The following is a 22668-nucleotide window of genomic DNA, read 5'->3' as shown; positions in this document are numbered from 1 at the left end:
CTGCTGACTTCAGTGGCCTTCAAACCATGTCCTAAGAGAACAAAACCAGCCATTGCTAAGTCAGCTTCAGCTGTATAAGAACTGAGCTGTTGGGGAGCAACATTTGCCAAGGGTAGCGCGCAGAAGGGGAAATGTTGCAATGCTCCTGAGAAGCTGCTACAGACAATGAGGAGATAATGCTCATGCCAGACTGCTTGACAATGACCCTTTCAGGAGCGTCTCCCTTTTTCTCACCCTTTCCCCTTATTGTTTCCAAACAGTTTATAAGTCAGCACATTTGCTTACCTAGATCTGCCCTGTGTAGTATGTCTGAGCTGCATTTGCTGAGGCTGGGGGAAAGCGGCACAAATCGAGTGATAATATGGACGTGAGATCACTGAAACACAGAGCAGGCTTCCCCCAAATTGAAGGGATGGGAGGGGTCAGAGAGCTCAGAAATGTGAGAGGCCTTTGGCAAGGTTTGGAATCTTGCTTGCCTCATGTTGTTCTGGATGGGCAGATTTCCTGCCCAGCTACCTGGTGTGTACACGCAGTGCAGTAACTCTGAACATTTGCCATATGCCACTGTCTGTGCATCTGTATTTAATAAAGCCTGGCCTGGTATCACTTCCTTGCAATCACCTTATTGGCCTTGGCCTGAAGAGGGGAGACCTGTTTCCACTGCAAGCTGCTTTGCACTGTGGCAGCTCAGAATTGTAAAGGCTGGTGCCTGCTTGCCCGTCCTGTGCCGACAGACGATACTGAGCCTTGGGGACTTTTCCCAGGAGCTTGTGTTGCAGCCAGTTGCTGTGACCTTGATTGCAACTTCTGAGGTGTCTGTTCAGTGAAAGGACAAAAGGACACAGTCAGCTTTTCTTTGGGGGAAACTTGAAGCCTCTGTGAACTAGTGTCCGGCCCCCATAGCTTGCTGTCCCATCCATGGCCAAATCTGAAGCCTTGTCCATGCACAAACATGCACTGGTTAAATTAAACTGGTGCAAATGCTCATGTCGACGCTCATTTTGAATGAAGAGTAGCATATTGCAGTTTAGTTGAAGCCGTTATCTACTCAGCTTAAACTGCTACTGCTAATAATACCCAGCTCTTACACAGCCCTACCATCAGTACATCTCAAAGCACTTCACAAAGAAGCTGACTTGCCCATGTTCATCTAGTAGGCCAGTGGCAGAATCAGGAATAGAAGCCAGACTTCTGTGTCACTGGTGCTTTATCTGCTAGGCCACACTGCCTCCCTAAACCAAAGTAAGCCTGGTTTAAGGAAGTACTTCTTCACACAAGGCACAGTCAACCTGTGGAACTCATTGCCAGGGGATGTTCTGAAGGCCAAAACTGCAGTGATAGAGGCAATATAAGAACTTAGATAGATCACCTGACGCGTGTTCTGAGTCAGTGAATCCCCAACATGGCCTACTGTCTCTTTCAGGTGTGGATATGTGCACAGAGATGGACCATGGCTGCCAGCACACCTGTGTCAGTGTCCCAGGCTCCTTCTATTGTGACTGTAACCCTGGATATAAGCTCAGCACAGATGGAAAGACATGTTCCCGTAAGAGCATATTTTATTTGATCTACATTTATAAAGGAGACTGGTATCATTATCCTTGCTTTACAAATGGGGAATCTGAGGCACGGGGTTAGAGAGACTTGCCGAAGGTCACCATGGAGACCAGGGGCAGAGCAGGGAATAGAATGCAGGTCTCCTGAGTCCCAGTCTAGTGTTCTACCCACCAGGCCACACTGCCTCCCATTTTGACTAACTTTCTGGTGTTGTGCTGGACATAGATACTAGTGCTAATTAGTTATTAGTACTTTTTGACCATAGGCCTAGGTCTGCGTTAAGAGTTAAGACAACAATAGGAACAGCCAGCACATTGGCCTTCATTCTGTTGCGAAGTGATAATTGTGTTGCTGAGATGGGAATGGGTAAGAAGGTGGTTCCTTTTTCTCTGCAGCCATTGATGCCTGCGCTGATGGGAAGCATGGCTGTGAGCACCAGTGTGTCAGCTCCCATGGGTCCTACGCCTGCCGCTGCCGGACAGGTTACGATCTCAACCAGGACAAAAAGACCTGTACCAGTATGTGACTGTCTCCTCTGTGCCTCCTCCTCTTGTTTCTCATTCTCTGTCCTTTGCCCTTCATTGCCCCAGACATTCCCCTCCTTCTCACCATGTCCTCTGTCTATGTCCCGCTGCCCTCAGACCTTGTGGAGAGCCCAGCCATCGCTCTCTCCAGCATCTGTGATCTCTTACTTCTCCCAGACCCACAGAGCTCTGTTCCCTTAGGCTCCTTCATGACAGGAGATGGGCAAAAGAGAGTCTGGAACCTGGAACAGGCCTCTAGTCCCAACAGTGCCCACCTGCTCCTAGCACCCACTGTCCACAAGGAGAGATTTAACTCAGAGTGGTGGCCCACACATGCTTTATCCAGATTGAAAGGCCAGCAGATGCCCCATTAGTGATGAGAAGGGAGCTCCATGGCTTCTGTGTGCTATCAGTAGACCCCTCTCCTGTCCCAACTGTGCTCTGAGCTAATTCACCATCCTGAGGCAGGGCCTTGGCATCGAGCCATCTGTGGGAGCCCTGTATTTCCAGAGCCTTGTAGGGCCTAAGGACAAGTGGCAGCAAGGAGCTGATAAAAGACCAGTGCAGCCTACCTCGGGGACAGGGCCAGCTGGCCAGTTAGCCCTCGAGCTCTTTGCAAGGGTCACGGGTGAGCTGTGAATGGCTGATGTCCCTCACTCCTGTGTGTCGTCTCCTCTTTCCAGTGATTAATTACTGCAACTTTGGAAACCACAGCTGCCAGCACATGTGCGTGAGCATCCCGAACGGATATTACTGCCGCTGTAACGATGGCTTCACTCTGCAGGCCGACGGCAAGGCGTGCCAGGGTGAGTGCTGCGTCAGCATCTCTGCTCCAGAGGGCACCATCACTCCAGAGAGCACAGGCAGGCCACAGTGTACTATACAGCTCCGGGTTTGGCTGCTAGCCTTAGAATCCAAGCACGTCTCACCATAATGATGTCCTTTCGGTTGATGTGCTCATTTGCATGTCAGGACCCAGAATGCCCTTCCAGCACATTAGAGGGCACACCGGGAGAATTGGGGAGGTTTTACCAGGGCGTTCCCTGAGGTCACACCAGGAGGTATAGATGTGTTGCTGGTGGCACTTCTGATTCCTTTACAGCCCTAAGAGGAATGAATTCCTGCAAACTTCGGTCCCACTTCTGAATGCCCCAAGGTGTGGGGTGCACAAACCCAAGTGCCACTGGGTTGAACAAGTGCAGACCATGCAGCTGAACAGCCCAGGATCTGCAAAGAGGGACAGACCTCACGGCAAGTTAGTGATTGCTCGTGCATCTCCCATTGGTCCATGTGGGTGTATCAGCCTCATCTCTACAGCTCCACTGAGTTCCCATCTGAGAAAGGGATGTTCTGTTCATGGCACTTCCTTGGTAATCACAAAGAAAATGACATGCCCTGTAACATGGTGTGTTTGTCCCTTTGGTTTGTGTTTTAGCCAGTGACATTTGCAATGGGATAGATCATGGCTGTGAGTTTAAATGTGTCAGCACCCCTGGCTCTTACCACTGCATTTGCCCAGAGGGACAGCAGCTCCATGCTGATGGAAAGACATGCAATAGTGAGTATCTGGGACACGGCCTGCAGGCAGTGCCCTTAATGTATGGACTTCAGTCTGTAGCAACTGGCACCTAGATCCTAGGTGCTCCCAATGAGAGCTGGGCAGCTCGAGATGTGAAATTGAATCTGGATCCAGGTGGGAATTTCAAACCACCCTAAGGTTCAGGAGTGCTTGATCTTGGGATTTTGTTCCAGATCTCTCTTGGCTACTGGCACATCCAAAACCCAAATAGAGACAGGAGTTCCAGGGGGTCCTCTGGTTAGAAAATACAGTAGGCGGCTCACCACTAAGTAAACTGCTGTGTAACAATATAGCCCTGTGACTGGCAGGGTTGGTCATGGACCAGGAGAGGACTGGGGGATGTGAGGCACAAGGGGGTGAATGTGCTAGAGAACCTAAGGCGGACCCCTGGGAGGAGAGAAGGCAGGTCCTGCTGCACTCAGTAGAGTGGCCTCTGGCTGATTAAGGAGAAGTGATGACCAGCTGTGAATGGAAGCATTAGGGTACCATCTGGTCCTCCTTGGCCAGAGGAACAGAAGAAACAGTGCAAGGTGTACGTGTGAGAGATTGGCAAGGGATGTGAAAGGGAAGCACAGGGCCCTCAGAGGGAGTTCTTGGGGGTGGGAATTTGGGGGGCTTTGAGAAGGGTGCCCAAGAATGTCTGGGGTCAGGGCGGAGGGTCGGAGTGGAATTCTCAGCCCTGTGTGCAGTGTTGTAGCTGTCTCAGGATATTAGAGAGACAAGGGGGGGCGAGGTGATATCTTTTACTGGGCCAACTTCTGTTGGTTAGAGAGACAAGCTTTCCAGCTTACCCAGACCTGAAGAAGAGCTCTGTGTCCTGCTTTCTTGCATCAGCTACAGCCAGCACATATAGCTCAGCAGTGAATGCAGGGGGAAGAATCCCTATTGAGTCCCAGAGCCCATTGACTCTGCTCCCCCGGCCCCTGGCATCTGCTCGCTGCAAGCTCCCCCTTGGTGTCCTCGGGAGGCAGGGCTGGTGCGGTCTAACCTTTCACCTCTTCCTTTGGCGCAGAGTGCAAGAGCGGCCATGTCGACCTGGTGTTGGTGATTGATGGCTCCAAGAGCGTCCGGCCTCAGAACTTTGAGCTGGTGAAGCAGTTTGTGAACCAGATTGTGGATTTCCTGGATGTGTCACCCCACGGCACGCGGGTGGGGCTGGTCCAGTATTCCAGCCGTGTGCGCACCGAGTTCCCACTCAACCAGTACAAGACGGCAGAAGACATCAAGAAGGCGGTGTTGAAGGTGGAGTATATGGAGAAGGGCACCATGACCGGCCTGGCCCTCAAGCACATGCTAGAGCACAGCTTCTCAGAGGCCGAAGGTGCCAGGCCCCTCTCCCAGAACATTCCCAGAATTGGGCTGGTCTTCACCGATGGACGCTCTCAGGATGATATCTCCGAATGGGCCAGGAAAGCAAAGGAATCAGGTGAGCGTGCAATGGGAAAGAGGTGATTCAGGGGATGCTCTTCATGCACCCAGCATTCCAGGCCAGTTTTTCACATTTGCCCCTCACTGCGCACAGCTGGTGGTCCCTGGGTGCCTGCAGCATGCAGAAGCTCATGGCCTCTCGCCGTCTGGCACATTGACTCTTCCGGTCCCTGATAAGTATAGCCTGCTGACTCTCAACAGGATAATACACTTATTAGCTTATAACTGAGGCAGAGAAAGTGAGGGGCTGGACGCCCTGACCAAGCCCTTGCATTTAGCCCCAGTTACCTGGCCCATCCATGTGGCTGCAACATTCAAAGGATGCTTCTAGAAGCACTCAGGGCCCTACGGTTACTAGCATCGTGGCAGCACTGGCCCACCTGATGTCGTTCTAGGATGGCCCTGCCTTGTGGGCATGTTCTGGGGCGATCGAGTCCAGGATGCCCGTTGAGCATGTTCAGCTTGTGCAGAACCACCCTTCACTCCGTTGCGCAGGGATCACCATGTTCGCGGTTGGGGTTGGAAAAGCCGTTGAAGAGGAGCTGAGAGAAATTGCCTCTGAGGCGGTGGAACAACATTTCTCGTACTCTGCGGATTTTAGCGCCATGGCTCATATAGTCGACAACCTCAAAGTTAACATCTGCCCAGGTAGGTGCTGGCAGGGCCTGTGGAGTGGCTTCACCCAGGCTGGGCCTAGGGTTGCCACCTTCCTAATGGCTGGTAACGGGAACCCCAAGGCCCCACCCCTTCTCCACTTCTTCCCTCGAGACTCCGCCCCTTCTTTGCCTCTTCCCCCAAGGCCCGGCCACTGTTCGCCCCCAGATCAAAAAAACTGGACATCAGGACTTGTCAAATGGCACCTGGACACACCAGCTAAAACCCCGACTGTCTGGGTAAAAACCAGACTGGTGGCAACTCTAGCTGGGCCAGGCCCTTCAGCCTCGTTTTCCTGTCTGATCTTGCAAAAAGAAAAGGAGTACTTGTGGCACCTTAGAGACTAACCAATTTATTTGAGCATGAGCTTTCGTGAGCCACAGCTCACTTCATCAGATGAAGTGAGCTGTGGCTCACGAAAGCTCATGCTCAAATAAATTGGTTAGTCTCTAAGGTGCCACAAGTACTCCTTTTCTTTTTGCGAATACAGACTAACACGGCTGTTCCTCTGAAACCTGTCTGATCTTGATTATTACTTAATATTTATATTGCAGAAAAGCTCAGACACTCCTCCTCTTCTGCCTCTAGTTGGGATAAAAAGAAACAACTCAGTTTATTCTGTACAGACCTGTCTGTAGCCAAGCAACAAAATATGTGACTGATTGACTTAGGGAGGCTTCATGGAAGTGCCTGTAGCATAGGGTGTCTCTCCTTAATGCAAAGCACTTGCAGGCAGGAATTCAGAGGCAGAATGGTGGCGTCTGTGACATTCAGGATCCAAGTCTTCCCTAGTTAGCAACAGAGCAATGTGCCCCGACCGGTGCGTTTTTATGTTTATCTGCTGCGGATGCTCTGCCCGGAAGCTTGCAGAATCTGGAGAATCTGAAAATAGGAGCCGTGTTGTCCAGGACTGTTTGACGTTACATGTTCCCTGTGATAAGCCTGTCGGGTTTTTATTAGATAAGCGGAGATACAGTGTTAGGAGAATTATCTGGGACTTAGAAATGCCTGGCTCGAGAGCTTACTGCAGAGAGTGATGTGATAAAATCACAGGGCAGAAGGGCAGTGAGGGGCTCTGCTGGGCATTTTAAAAGAAGAGTGAACTGTGATGTCAAAACCAAAGAGATCTATTCCCTCATCACTGCACATGGGTAGCCCTTGTTAACATGCTCTGTTCCCTTCATTAGCCAATGTAGCCCCCATTGATGTGCATGGGAGGTGTACGTGGGGATCAGCAAGAATAACACCCCCACGGGTTGGTGTTTTCTCCCAATATGGAATATTCCATCCAAACTGATTGGTCTGAGGAAAGCGGAAGGCTGGCTTAGTGGGTAAAGCAGAGGGCTGAGAGTCAGGACTCCTGGGTTCTGCTACATTTTCTCTCCTATTCATAGAATCCTAGAATATCAGGACTGGAAGGGACCTCAGGAGGTCATCTAGTCCAAACCCCTGCTCAAATCAGGACCTAATCCCCAACTAAATCATCCCAGCCAGGGCTTTGTTAAGCCTGACCTTAAAAACCTCTAAGGAAGGATATTCCACCACCTCCCGAGGTAACCCATTCCAGTGCTTTACCACCTTCCTAGTGGAAAAGTTTTTCCTAATATCCAACCTAAACCTCCCCCACTGCAACTTGAGACCATTACTCCTTGTTCTATCATCTGGTACCACTGAGAACAACAGTCTAGATCCATCCTCTTTGGAACCCCCTTTCAGGTAGTTGAAAGCAGCGATCAAATCCCCCCTCATTCTTCTCTTCTGCAGACTAAATAATCCCAGTTCCCTCAGCCTCTCCTCATAAGTCATGTGCTCCAGCCCCCTAATCATTTTTGTTGCCCTTCGCTGGACTCTTTCCAATTTTTCCTTCTTGTCCACCGTAACCCCCTAGGTCCTTTTCTGCAGAACTGCTGCCTAGCCACTTGGTCCCTAGTCTGAAGCAGTGCATGGTCCTGTTGCTGAGCGCCTGAATATCTTTGGGCACGTCACTTCCAAACTCCCCCATCTATAACACGGGGAAAGTAGCTGCCTATCTCCTGGAAGAGCTGTGGGTAATGCTCATCAAGGACTTTCAGAAGGTGCCATAGAAGGACAGCGGGTTCCTGATGCTGTTTAAACTCTTTTGTTTTTCAGAGGAGGGCAAAGGGGAGACTGAGATCCGGAGCCCGTGTGAGTGTGAGGCCCTTGTGCAGTTCCAGTCAAACACTGTGGCCATCCTGGAAAACCTGACAGAGAAACATATCCTTTTGGGTCACCAGAGGGGCCTGTATTGAGCGGCAGTCAGTGCAGGATCCAAATGGAGCTTGGTTTGTTCCAGCTCCTCTAAGGATTGTGTCTGCCTTGATTTTTCCTCTGTGTAATTCAGCCAGTGGAGTTTTGTGGGCTGCACTGCCTGCCGTAGCAGAGTTGGCCGATGGCGTTTATGATGTTGACCAGGCAGTGACGGCTAGCAGAGCTGAGTTCCACTTCACTTGTGCTCCCTGTTGTCCTTTAGGAAGAGCAAGGGGCTCCCAAGTGCCTTAGCAATTGAATAGTAACGAGTGCCAAATGCTTGCCCTAAATGGCAGTTGTGTCTGTGTCAATGGGATTACCAGAGCTGTATCCAGCTTCCTCCTGCTGGAGGGACAGGTTATTGCAACGCGGGGTGAGCGGAAGAGTAAAGGGGATCTTTGGGTCTGTTTGGTGCCTATAGGAAGGGGGAAAAGAGTGCAAAGCCAGGGCAGGCTCATGTTTGTGGCTGTCCAAAAGCTGTTTTGGGGAAGATTATCCCAGCTCTCTGTCCCAGGAAAGTGGTGTCTCCAGCAGACACACAGGGGACTCTCTTCATTTAGTGTGGGTGAAATATTCACGCAGTTAGTTATTAGCCCTATGTTGTTGGGCTGAAACCCTCTTCACCTGATGTTAAGCCCCCCAGCCCTCTTCTCACCAGCAGGCCACGCGGTCTCGTTTCTGCGTCAGCTTCCTTAACACAACCACTCGCTCAGATGACGGCCCGACTTGAAGACTTGGAAAACCAGATCGCCAACAAGAAATGATCCCTGCAGATGGCCAGGCACCACTTGGACTCGGGAGGCGGAACCGTACCGTAGTTACATGTCATTGTTATTCCTAGAGTATTGTAAAGGGTCGTTGTTTGTTCTTATATCGCAAAACCCTGATGGGGACTCAGAGGGTAAAAAAAACCCCTGTTCTGAAAATGAGTGCATGCAGCCTTCGAGGCTGTTCCATTCCTCTGGCCTAACGGGGTCGGGCTGAGGTGTGACGAATGGGGTCAGTTTGGAGCTTCAGAAAGGAGATGGGCATCGGGACAATCAGCATTTTCTAACACACTTGCCATTAATCGACAGTAGCTGGCCACTGGTTTCTCCAATGAGGCCCATGTGCACAGCTGAGAGCTTCCATCAGGCAGCGAGATGCTTTGCAAAGCAGGTGATTCCATCCTGAATGCTTCACGCAGCTCAGCTCTGGCTCAGCTGTAACTAGACTCTGTGTAGGTGGGGGAAGGCACTATGGCAATCTTCCAATATACTTCCAATATACAGTACTTTCTACCCCCATCCCATGTGAGATACTTCCTCAGCTGCCCTGCTAATCCTGACTGTGAAATGAGAGCACCTGCAGCAACCTCTTTGTCTCTGAAATTTTTTGCTTTAATTGCACAGGAATTTAAATGTAATATTTGATTTCAATTAGAGGGGGAGGGGGAAAAAGGCCAGGATAAATCATCAGACAGAAAAGAGGATCAAACACAACTGGGATATTCCTCATCAAACCCCCTTTCACCCTGATGTTGGCAGAATTGTTGCAGAATTTGTCGTTATCTTTTTTTATCAAATAGCAAAAAAAAAATCTATGAATATATATGTGTATATATCTTTAATTATGAAAGCAGGATAGTACTATTTTTAAACACCTTTATACATACATATATATATATAAATCCCTATCCTGACAATAAACACGCTGAAGATTTTTATGACATTTCTCTCTCCTCTTCACTGGGAACCTTGGAAAATAAAGTCTGCACAGGCATCTCTGCATCAGGTCACATTCAGTTCATGCGACTCCAGCTTTCACAAAGCCAGGACAACCTGCTCTCAGCCAACCAGTCATTGGGCCATTATTACTCCTCTACCAGGAGAAAGAACTGGCTGGTGTAAAATCTCTGCTTTAAAGGTTACACGTGATACGTTGCAGAAAGTGCCTCAAGTGATGGCAGCTCCATTTGATGGAAAATCACCATGGGATTGCGACAGTGCGATTATCCCTGACTCCTTTCTTTTTGATGCCTGTCCCCTCCTTGAAATGGACTCCTCCGTCCGTTAATATTGCATAATGGATCCAGGCCCTCAAGGACAGCTTATCACCGATGTTATATGTCACCGGAGTCAGCTGGTATAAATCAGCTACGTCAATGGAACTATGCCAGTTAACCCCCAGCGGAATATGTGGTCCACGGGCTCTTAACTCTGGGCCCAATAAATAATAATTGGGGTGCAGCCTTGCAAGCTGACCCTGTGGAAAAGTCTTGCTCCGAAGTCTGTGCAGGAATGCACCACAGATGTAACAGCATTAAAGGTTGTCTTCCTTACTAGATTGTCCTGTAGTAGTTCCTTGCGATGAGACTGGTGATCTAGTAAGTCTTTTCCATCTCCAACGGCTGTGACAGCCAGGGATTGTTGTGCTTGAAGTGTGTCATAATGAAGGCTGAATTTTATATGGGGGTCAGAGAGGAGATTGGAGAATCTGCCCCCCATTAGTCCCTATCCATTGTGATGCAATGAAAGCCGTACTTATATGTGACAAGGGGTGATCTCCCAAACCCTAGCCCCATCCCACACTTTCAGCACAGCAGCACTGTCTCCCTGTAATCTGGGGAGTGTGCTCTGCCAGTCGAACAGTGGGGTGTGGTCAGTGGAGTGCTGGGCATGAAAATGGGCCTGGACCCTCCCATTCCCGACTGAGCCTTATTTAAATGGCCACCACATACCAAGGCACTCACGGCCCCAGAGCACCTATGCTGCCGTCTGTTCTGCAGCGTGAGTGCATCAAAGCCTCCTCTTTCTTGGGGGATCTGAATCTGTTATGGAGGCTACTGTTACCTGGCACTGACTCCCATCAATAAAGAGACATTTTCCAGATCCCATCAGGCTTTGAATGTTGTCTTAGTCTCATGATCGTTTTGTTACAAGCGTCGGCCCCGTGAGCTGACACTAAATGCACAGGCGGAGCAACACAGGGTGCAAATCCCAGCACAAAGCATGACACCAACCTTCCGCCGCTTTCTCCCCAGATGTCAGATTTGGCCCTGATGTGTACGCAGCTCCAGATACTGTGCGTGTGAGCGAGGGGTCCGCTGTGCTGCCAGCATCCCTCTGTGCTGCTGACTCACTAGGGCTTGGGAAGGGGGTGTTCCTGATACAGCCGTACGTGCACTTCCAGGGGAAGGACTGAGTGGGACTGGAGTTCATGTGCCGAAGCGGCAGGGAGTTTCCATACAGCACTGGCAGTGATGGGGTGAGCTGCCCACATGCAGCCAGTCCTGCAGGGCCCCCCAGCTGGAACGAGTGGATATAAGAATCAAAGCTGGGTCACTAGTGCAGACGATAGCCAGTGCTCAGAAGGAAGGCTGTATCAGTGCAAAGTCTCCTTACTTATTAAAATAATAACCAGTGCTCTGCACTCATGGTGAGTGTTTCAGCAGCACCCAGCACTGTGCTAGTGACGTCATGGAACAAGCTGAAGGGGGGACACAGACCCTGCCCTAAAGATCTTACCCAGGCCAGGCCAGGCCAGGCGGAGTAACAAACAACAGGGAGGGCGAACTCGACACAGCAATGCCAGTGACGCCCGTTAAGCACACGTGCACGTTGCAGGGCTCCTCTCCCCCTAGCAATAATAACACTGCTGATGGACTCACCCCTGTGGGCACAGGGGAAGATGGAGTTTTCCTTGGCCATAAATGCTACTTGCAGCAGTTTGAGCTCCTCGGGAGAAATAAATGCTTACTGGTGAGTGTCACTGCTGCCCTGACTCAGAGCTAGTGCCTCTTTACTGCGGAGACATCAAAGGAACAACTTGTGGAGTAAGTCTGAGTGAGCAGGACTGGCAGCATCTAGCCCCCTCTCATCAGCAGTGGTGGATTGTAAGTAGTAAAGGGCCTGATTCGGATATGCTTACAGCGAGCGGTACCTTACTCCAGAAGCAGTGACGCACTCTGCCATCAGAGGGGTGATTGCAGCAGGAGCAGGCACACCCCCGCTAGCTTCTGTCGAGTGAGTGTGGTTAAAAGGAGCAGCGAAGACACAGCGACATGGGCTTCAGCACTGGCTGCACAAACCCGCTTAGGACCCTGAGTGTGGCCTCCTATTGCCAGCCTATGCTGAAGTCTATGCCACTGTGTCTTCCCTGCTCTTTTTAGCCATGCTAGCTAGATTAAAGCAGTAGTAGAGAGACAGCCTGGAGCATGGGGCCTTGTGCAAGGCCTGGAGCCTGAACCAAAGTCAGCAAGAGCCATGCTATGAACCAAAGTCAGGCCCTGTCATAATGCAGATGCTTGCCTACACGTTCACTGACCGGTACAGGAACTTGGCAAAAAACACAGCTAGCATTGGTAAACCACAGGCACACTTAAGTCCTAGGAACTGGCTGTTCATGTAAACACATTCCTGGGAGATGGTACAGGAACACATCAACCCCGAATCAGGACAAGGATGGAAGCAGGGCCGTCTTTAGGTATAGGTAGGATACAAGGCTGCGTAGGGCACCTGTAAATTTGGGGCAACCCTGGGTCTGAGTGTCCACCCTTCGGCCCCTTCCTATCCCTGTTCTAACCCTTCCTGCAGGCTCCCAAAGCTGGCTGCTGCAGTCTGGTGACTTTTACTCCGGAGGGGATCCGATGAAGTGAGCTGTAGCTCACGAAAGCTTATGCTCAAATAAATTGCAAAAAGAAAAGGAGTACTTGTGGCACCTTAGAGACTAACCAATTTATTTGAGCATGAGCTTTCGTGAGCCACAGCTCACTTCATCAGATGTATACCGTGGAAACTGCAGCAGACTTTATATACACACAGAGAATATGAAACAATACCTCCTCCCACCCCACTGTCCTGCTGGTAATAGCTTATCTAAAGTGATCAACAGGTGGGCCATTTCCAGCACAAATCCAGGTTTTCTCACCCTCCACCCCCCCACACAAATTCACTCTCCTGCTGGTGCTAGCCCATCCAAAGTGACAACTCTTTACATAATCAAGTTGGGCTATTTCCTGCATAGATCCAGGTTTTCTCACATCCCCCCCACCCCCATACACACACAAACTCACTCTCCTGCTGGTAATAGCTCATCTAAACTGACCACTCTCCAAGTTTAAATCCAAGTTAAACCAGAACATCTGGGGGGGGGGGGGTAGGAAAAAACAAGAGGAAACAGGCTACCTTGCATAATGACTTAGCCACTCCCAGTCTCTATTTAAGCCTAAATTAATAGTATCCAATTTGCAAATGAATTCCAATTCAGCAGTTTCTCGCTGGAGTCTGGATTTGAAGTTTTTTTGTTTTAAGATAGCGACCTTCATGTCTATGATTGCGTGACCAGAGAGATTGAAGTGTTCTCCGACTGGTTTATGAATGTTATAATTCTTGACATCTGATTTGTGTCCATTTATTCTTTTACGTAGAGACTGTCCAGTTTGACCAATGTACATGGCAGAGGGGCATTGCTGGCACATGATGGCATATATCACATTGGTGGATGTGCAGGTGAACGAGCCTCTGATAGTGTGGCTGATGTTATTAGGCCCTGTGATGGTGTCCCCTGAATAGATATGTGGGCACAATTGGCAACGGGCTTTGTTGCAAGGATAAGTTCCTGGGTTAGTGGTTCTGTTGTGTGGTATGTGGTTGTTGGTGAGTATTTGCTTCAGGTTGCGGGGCTGTCTGTAGGCAAGGACTGGCCTGTCTCCCAAGACTTGTGAGAGTGTTGGGTCATCCTTTAGGATAGGTTGTAGATCCTTAATAATGCGTTGGAGGGGTTTTAGTTGGGGGCTGAAGGTGACCGCTAGTGGCGTTCTGTTATTTTCTTTGTTAGGCCTGTCCTGTAGTAGGTAACTTCTGGGAACTCTTCTGGCTCTATCAATCTGTTTCTTTACTTCTGCAGGTGGGTATTGTAGTTGTAAGAAAGCTTGACAGAGATCTTGTAGGTGTTTGTGAGTGGGGTGGGAGGAGGTATTGTTTCATATTCTCTGTGTGTATATAAAGTCTGCTGCAGTTTCCACGGTATACATCTGATGAAGTGAGCTGTGGCTCACGAAAGCTCATGCTCAAATAAATTGGTTAGTCTCTAAGGTGCCACAAGTACTCCTTTTCTTTTTGCGAATACAGACTAACACGGCTGTTCCTCTGAAACCTCTCAAATAAATTGGTTAGTCTCTAAGGTGCCACAAGTACTCCTTTTCTTTTTGCGAATACAGACTAACACGGCTGCTACTCTTAAAAGTGAAAGAGGCTTGCAGCCTGCCAGACTGGCACAACACTGAAACTGTTAAACAGCCATTCAAGTGGTAATGAAGCCATTTAACAGGCATTTGCCAACCCCCAGGTATATACTGTCAGTTTCTGAATTTACTGACAAAAGGCAGTTGTGCATTACTGTAATATTTACACAGAACGTGTCAGTCTACAGGACCTTAACTTAAAATTTGCTTTAAAAATATTTCATTAGTGTGTTGCTGCAGATGATACAAATCACATCTCTAAAAAATCCTTGGAGAGCCCTTAAAGGGACAACACCCCTTTCCTGCCAGATAGCTGGACAGAAGAGTTTCCCTTTCTTTACTTCTGACTATTTGATGAACGAGTTTTAAGAGAAACCTCTAACAAAATCAGTACTGTAGTAAGATATAACATCCTTTGTTATGCCTAAAATCTTTGGAAACATATTTTTTGAAGTTGGTGAAGTTTCATGACCATGTCTATTGTTATGGAATTCACACAAAGTAATCTTACTGTTCCCTTTTTCTAAAAGCAGTGAACATTGTTATGAACACACTAAACCTCCGTGACTGATTAATTTAAAATAATGTCTTTGTTTCAGTGAGTTAAATATGTAGTAATCTGGAATGATTACTTTATGAAGGCTTAAGAGTACATTTAAAATATAAAATCAGCTCAGGTTTCAGAGTAACAGCCGTGTTAGTCTGTATTCGCAGAAAGAAAAGGAGTACTTGTGGCACCTTAGAGACTAACCAATTTATTTGAGCATAAGCTTTCGTGAGCTACAGCTCACTTCATCAGATGCTCAGGAATTCTGATTAAGGAAATGTAAAACAGAGAAGAGCTGCATCATGTATTCCATAACATTTAATGTTGTAGTCAGCAGGGCAGCTGACTTGCCCTTACTACAAAGTTTTTGCAAATAAATCTCTAACAAACTTCAGGGCATATCAAAAAACCCATGCCTGACATTTTTTATTCCCAAGTTTAGTGCTTTTAATTAGGTACCTTCTGCATGTCCAGTCTTCACCTTCTGGCATGCAGTGGAAAACATGCTCCATTTTCTTTAGAAAGAAATTGCAGAAGAGTGTTTTTTTCAAATGTCATTTGCTTCATTTGGGTTCAGGGATTTGGCTGGTAGGGGGTGATGGGGGGGGGAGGGAAGAGAGGAGGGAGAGAGGAGGGAGAGGGCGGGGCCTGGGCAGAGTGGGGGTGGGGCCTGGGGCAGAGCAGGGGTGGAGTATGGGCGGGGCCACAGGCAGAAGAGGTGGGCTGGGGAGCTAGCCTCCCCAAGCGGCAGCTTCACCCGCTGCCCATGACAGCAGGTAAGAGCGGGTCGGTTCCCGCACACCCAGTGAGCACTGCAGTGTCCTTAGGCAGGGGCCGTATTCACAGAGCTGAATGCACCAGTGCCACGCATTCTGCGTGAGGGAGAGTGTATGGGGGTCTCTGCAGGGAACTGTGACTCTCTGCCACCGTGAGGCAGGCCGAGCGGCTCGGTATCCTTTGCTGCCTCGTCCCTTCCCCCTGGGCTGTGAGTCCAGGCTGCTGTCGGGCACAGGGGCACCAGGGAATGGCCACAATGACCTCAGCTGGCCATGAACATGGGGCCTCACTCTGGGACCCTGCAGCCTAGGATCTCAAAGCACTTTGCAGCCATTATTGAATCTGTTCTCACAAGCCCGCTGTCTAGGCGGTCAATATCATTACCCCATTTTACAGATGAGGAAACTGAGGTGCTGACAGTGGAAATGACTTCTCAATGCCATGCAGTGGGCACTGGAGGTGTCAGGAATAGAACAAGAATCTGCTTTACCCACTAGGCTGTGCTCCAACTCATAATCCAGCCAAATGCATATTGCACTGTTCCCTTGCCCCTTCCCTAGCTCCTGTGTCATCTGCTATGTAACTGGGAAGTGTGAACTCCTGCAGCTGGCTCTTGTCACCATAACTAAGAGTTTCTGAGTTTAGGAGACACATCCATTCTGTTCCCTGCTTTAACCCCCACCGGGCTTTTGTTTTCAGAAGAAAACCACAGATATTCTATCAGCCAAACCAAAGACGCCTTGCAGGCAACAAAGCAAAATATGCATACTCAGAAGCAAATACCACCAAAGCCTATAATAAATTGGAGGGTCTTATACTATGGAAATAAGGAGTACACAGATTGTTCCTCCATTTCCTGAAGGCAAAGATGGGGCAATCTATAATCTGGAAAAGTACATAGACCAACAGTTAAGAAAGGCAATACAAGCTCTCCTATGCTCAGAAAAAAGACCCACCTTGGCGTGTAAAAATGAGGCTGGTGTTGATTTTGGGCGAATTAAAAGTCTCTTCAAAAAAATTACTTTGAGTGATCGCTAAAGCTGAAATTTGGCCTCTCAACCAAACTTCGGCCCTGTAGACTGTGATATGACTTCAGCATTACAAATTCTTAGTGCTGAGGGAACTCTCTTCCTCCCCTATGAGTGGGTAAAACAGAGTACCACCTTGAGCAAAGCTAAGGACCTTTTGTTTAAGTCTTTATGATAAGTGAACCAACAGCCCAATAGTTAAACTTTATTCCTAAATAACTAAAAGCAGAGACTTGTTCTACAAGGTGGCCTTCTAACTTCCAATCAATTTTTCGAGGGTTCTTTCCCAAAATCATGACCTCGGCCTTATTGAGACCCAGGTCTTGAGAATTACAAGAAGAAGAAAAATGTAATAGTAATTGGCAGAGGCCTCTTGGAATTTGCGATAAAACAACTATATCATTAGCGTACAATAACATTGGCATAGAGCTACCCTTAATTTGCAGTGGAGAGAAATTATCTTCCTTTAATAGCACAATCACATCATTAATATATACATTAAAAAGAAGAGGCATATGCCCCTAGAAGTAGGGGAAACGTTCATACATTCTCCTTTGACTTTAGTTTTTACCCTAACCATATTGCCCGGCTGTAGAGCACCCGAAATATACAAAAGTTTTATATTGATACCCATCCTTTTTAATTTTGCCCAAAGTTTGTCTCAATTACTAGAATCAAATGTCATCTTTAGAGCTATGAAAGCAGCATACAATCTAGTACCCTCAAACATAGTATATTTATAAATCATATAGGATAAAATAAAACAATTACGAATTGTAGATCTACCAGCCCTCAGGCCAGACTGCTCTTCATGTAATAAATTAACCTCTAAAGCCCTTATTTCAAGTTTATATAGTAAAAATCTGGAATAAATTTTCCCTGCCACTTCTAACAAAATAATAGGTCTATATGAAACAGGATATTTTTTGTCCCTGCCCGCCGCCCCTTTTTTTTTTAATAATGGGAACTATGATACTTGACTTCCAGCCAGATGGAATCCATCCAGTATGATTAATGACAGTGAATAATTTAACAAAGATTGGACACCACCGATCAAGACTCTCCTGAAAAACTTCAGCTGGGAGAAAACCTTTCCCTGGAGCTATTTTCCATTGTTGGGCTAAAATAAATGACTGCACTTCGCTGTCCCTTGCTGAAGCCCAAAGTGGTAGATCAAAGAGACGCTTTTTCATTGCATCAGCTATGGTAGAATTAGATTAAAAAACTGGTTGGGGAGAATCATTAAAGATCTGGCCAAAATGTGCTATCCAGGCTTCATCTTTAGTATGGAGTTCCTCAATTGGAATATTTCTACCAAAACCCAATCCACCGTCTTCCAAAACATGGAATAATTTCTCGTTTCAGCTGCTGCTTCGAAATCCTTCCACAAGTATTCTTGGTTTTTATGATATAATAAACCTTTGTATCTTCTTCTGGCAGCTACTAAATTCTGAAGTAAATTGGGAGAGGAATTGCATCTTACCCTCTTAACTATACATGCCAGAGGGGGCTTGCATCAAGCCAGATGCATTTATCTTTGAAAGCATTTTTTGGATAATTAAAACCAAAATCAATTTGTTTGGAGACAAGTGGTTGAAAGGACTTTACCAACAACTCATATGATTCACAAATTTGAGAGGAATTCTCTGTCTTAATAATTACATAGCTGAGAAATCTAACATCTGAGTCCTCCAATCTCCTAGATAATTTGTCACAAATGGCCGGGGTCCATTTTGGTCTTTTATAGGGTTGCCAGTTTTGGCTGGACATATTCCTGGAGATTTCATCACATGACATAATCTTTAATTAAAGACTACTCTTTAATTCCTGGAGACTCCAGGACAATCCTGAAGGGTTGGCAACCCAAGTCTTTTACAGCCACATTGTTCCAAAGAGATAATTAAGGCATCTTCACCCATTGGAAATAAAATCCTCTCTAAAAAGGGAACATCATTCATAATAATAGCGAGTTGGTGGTCACCATCTGGGAGAGAAAAGTATAGAGAAATCCATATAGAAGGGCCAATTAATTTTAGGGATAATTGTATAATCAGTAATACTACACCAGTTGATGAAATACAGGAAAGATGTCCTTCTCTATCCCCCACACTTCTTCCATTTACAGGTATCAGGTTAAGTTTATTTAATAAAGCCTTTAATTTTTGTCCAGAGATGTTAACCACTTGGTTTCTAGAGTTTCGAAGAGAAAGTTAATAAATCTCCTCAATTATTTCTTCCCCTGCTACTGACTATGTTGGAGGACTTAGTCGAGCATTAAAATCTCCCAAAATAATTAGATGAGCCATTGGGAGTTGAAGACCTACCATAACAAATTGCTTGTCCAGGAGCTCCCACAATGACTCAGAATAAAATGGGGAGGATATGGGGGGAAAATAAACATTTAATACTAAAAAGTGGAGCTCAGGGGAAAAAATTACAATATAGCCTGAAGGCCCTGCCACTTTGATTCCAAAGGATTTCAGGCATAAAGAAACCACAGTGGCAAATCCTCCTGCTATATGGCCCCTTTTGACAATTGACTGCCTCCTTGGAGAAAAGATTGAAAACCAGGAAAGATTATAAATTCAGACTCAGCTAACCATGTTTCTTGTCAAAAAATCAAAACAAAAGTTTCCAAAAATTAAAAAAAAAACTCTGTATTATTCATCTTATTTTTCTTCCCAGATAAATTCCAGGATAAAATACAAAAATTGTTCTGGCAAAAACTCTCCCTGCCTGGGGGAAAAGAAATCGGAAAATCTAGTTAAATATAAGAAATGGTCCCAATAGCTTCATTGTAAGAATTTGATTAGTCTCCAAATACTACGTTATTTTTATGAGTCGTCTGCATGGGAGATTGTGAGCATAAAGTAAGTGTGTGTGTGTGTGTCGGGGGGATCCTCTTTGAATTCTATCTCAAGGCCCCCATAAAAAATAGCACCATTTTGGGATGGGGAATGATAAAGCTGGTGGGTCTAATAGAAGAGACCAGAGGGTCAAATTCAGGAGACCCAATTAAATTAATAGCATGAAAAGTTTTAGGTATACCTGAGGAAGAGTTGATTAAACTTCTGAGATATATTCAGATACGACCAGTAATAAGAACCTGCCTCTTCTTATAGACCCAAAGATTTATATCTTATATTATTTGAGAATGTCGCATAGAATAAGGATCTCATGAGAGTGTTTTTGACTGTAGAGAAGAAGACATCTTGGAGCCTTAGCTGTTTCCTCATATTCCAAGTTCTAGGAACTGTGTGCCAATAAGATTCCATCTCCCACTTCTCATGCACATTTCGAGAATAAAGGTGCCTTTTAATCTTAACAGAGTAAGACGGTAAGTAAAAATGAACCTTATCAACCAATAACTCATTTACATCAATATCTGTAAGGGGCTGTCAGTCTGAACATATTCCCCTTGAAAAACTAAAACTCAATGCAGGGGCCAGAGGGCCAAACTTTTGGCATTTCCTGAGACTCAGCTATTTCGAAGATGTGTAAGGAAAGGGGAATTATGCTTGGAAGTATTTAAATCAAGAGACAGGGTTTCTGAAACCTCAGAAATCCTGTCTACGGTAAGCCAAGAAGAAGAGTCAATTTCTCTTCAGTTAGTCTTTGGAGCATTAATGAAGCTCTGTATATTCCTATCCTGAGTCTGAGTCAAATTATCTATAACTTTAGGTGTTTCTTTTCCAGATCAGACTTACCTGGATGGGGGAGAGGGGACATCCAGCTTGCCAGTGAAACCACTCCTCCCATAATCCACCCCACCGAATTTTAAATTCAAAGAAACGATTCTTAATACTCACTAAATCCTCCATAAGAAGTTTTAACAAAGGGAAACAATGGGAACTGAGAATCATTAAAAGAAGGAATGTCATAATCCACTAAGGCTGATGATATAGACTAGTAGATTTTGCTCCTACTATTCACAAGTTCTAAATCTGGTTTCCTTTCCTCAGACTTCAAAGAAGCAGGTAAAAAAGAACTAGTGTGTGCCAAATTCCTTGTGGTGACTAGGGGAGTGTGCTTCTTGGAGAAGAAATCAGTTCAGATTGCAGTGGATGGGGATACATAGAATGGACTCAGAGGAGCAAACAATCACCAAGTCAAAGACTTGGACCTCCCATAACTGAGGGGAGGGTGGAATAAAGTTCTCAACCTTCAAATCAGGGCCATCCCACTGTTCCCAGAAAAGTGGGAGAAAGGGCTCCTTCCCAGATCACTCCAGCTTGTTCACTCCTAAGCAATAATTGCTGTGATAGTGCAACTCCCTATAAAGGGGAGAGGGTGAGTTCCTCTCCAAATCAATCAATGCCAACCAACTCTCAACGTAAAAGTTTTATTTAAGCTTCACAAACTGCTGCCACGGAGAAGAGACTCCACACCAATCAGGCCTCAGGCCAGTGTAGATACTACCGCCCTCAGAGCTCTCCGGGAAGGAGACTCCCTACTAAAACTCTCACCTCCACAATCTTCACCTCCTCCAGTAGACCCGGGCTCCGAGGTTCACTGCATCTGAGGTTCACTACATTCTCCAAGGTCACAGAGTAGTATTGCTACACAGAGGAAGATGCCGCTTGTTCACGCAGCAGCACATCAACCACTCCCTGGCCAGGTGCGCTGGGCCCCTCAGGTGCTGCTCTCCCTGCACCCCTCCCCCCAGGCAGCTCCTCCGTCCTGGTGCTGAGCTCTCCAGTAAGGGGTGGGTTAGCTTCTGCTGTCCTGGAGCAGCTAACTCTTCAGGCATTCAGACTACCACAAGGCAACCATGTGACCAATTATCAGGCCATATGCACCCATCTATGTACACCCCTATGTATCGTACTGCCCCCCATCTCAATCAGAGTTCAGCAGAATCCCATTGTCATAGTAAGTGATCACTTCACAAATGTAGTGATCCACGCAACAACCCTGAGAGACAGGAAAGTACTACTATCACCAGGAGGAACTGAGGCACAGAGAGGCTAAAGGGCAGGGCTGGATTAACCCATAGGCTAATAAGGCTATAGCCTTAGGCCCTCCAATTTTTTAGGCCCTACTGGTCAGCCAGGGGCCGTGGCTGGGGCTGGGTGAAGGGGAGCGAGCTTACTCACACAGTCCTGCTGGAGCGCTCCTGCCAGCAGGAAAGGCAAAGCAGTCCCCCGTGGCTTGGAAGGAGCTCAGCCGGTAGCCTGCTGCGTCACCCCGTGCTACAGGAACACACTGCCAGGGATCCAGTTAACACTGGTGACCGGACACTACAAATCCAGTTACCACTGGAACCCGTGCCAGCTGTGGGTGTAGTTAGAGCAGGCATTGTCCCCCCCCAGCCATAGGCGCCAACTTTTCCTGGCCCCCTGCCCCGACTCCACCCCTGCTCTCCCTTCTCGCTACATCAGCCTTAAACAAACACCTGATCTGATGTAACAAGTATGTCACTACAGCAGCCTTGGTTGGACTGTTCTTTTGAAAGATCCTTAATGGTTCTTTTAAGATGCTGATTTTCAATGAAGTCTTTTTATTAGGGGGGGCAGAGAACACAACAGGGAATAACTCTGTTTTGTCAACTCCTATTCATTCAAAAGCTGAAAAGCTTTAGATTAAGTTTGTTTAATGTTTGTACAGTGATTTTGAAAAGCTAACATAGTACAGATGGGCTAAATCTCATGACTGGGCAACCATCTAAAGATCTGTGTCATTTCTAGCTGTTACCTTTTTCTTACAGAAAGCTTAAAACAAACAAATGCAAACCGTAGGAGGCTGGTGCACGCAGAACTCTGCTTAAGAAACCTCAGGTCAGAGCTGCTGATCACACATTCTAGAATAGATAATACTTAGTCCTGCCATGAGTGCAGGGGACCAGACTAGATGACCTCTCGAGGTCCCTTCCAGTCCTATGATTCTAGTCTATGATTCTAATTGTGGAAGAGCTTGGTGAGAGAATGGCCTGATGTGGTGAATCACTGGAGATTAACTACACGAACTGGGTATCATCCCACAAATAATATTTGGGTTCAATGTGAAAACAGTAATTCATTGTCCTCAGCCAGTACAACACTGGGAGGCAGCTTTCAGAGCAAGACAGCCTAAAATACAATGCC

The 22668-nt window shown here is 47.0% G+C and overlaps 1 protein-coding gene across 1 annotated transcript in view; it reads left to right on the top strand.

Moving 5' to 3' along the window:
- MATN4 (matrilin 4) overlaps positions 1 to 10330 on the top strand; it is a 28820-nt gene extending 18490 nt beyond the window's left edge. Inside the window, exons 4-11 of the mRNA XM_048820418.2 lie at positions 1424 to 1546; positions 1953 to 2075; positions 2765 to 2887; positions 3517 to 3639; positions 4673 to 5086; positions 5584 to 5736; positions 7873 to 7977; positions 8716 to 10330. Coding sequence (XP_048676375.1) covers positions 1424 to 1546; positions 1953 to 2075; positions 2765 to 2887; positions 3517 to 3639; positions 4673 to 5086; positions 5584 to 5736; positions 7873 to 7977; positions 8716 to 8774 — 1223 coding nt within the window. The 3' untranslated portion in view covers positions 8775 to 10330. The remainder of the gene's footprint in view (positions 1 to 1423; positions 1547 to 1952; positions 2076 to 2764; positions 2888 to 3516; positions 3640 to 4672; positions 5087 to 5583; positions 5737 to 7872; positions 7978 to 8715) is intronic.
- Positions 10331 to 22668: the final 12338 nt, after the last annotated feature.

This window comes from Caretta caretta, chromosome 13 (genome assembly GCF_965140235.1).
Source record: "Caretta caretta isolate rCarCar2 chromosome 13, rCarCar1.hap1, whole genome shotgun sequence".
NCBI classification, from domain to species: Eukaryota; Metazoa; Chordata; order Testudines; family Cheloniidae; genus Caretta; species Caretta caretta.
The sequence above is the reverse complement of the archived record's forward strand: the minus strand, read 5'-3'. Positions and strand labels throughout refer to the sequence as shown.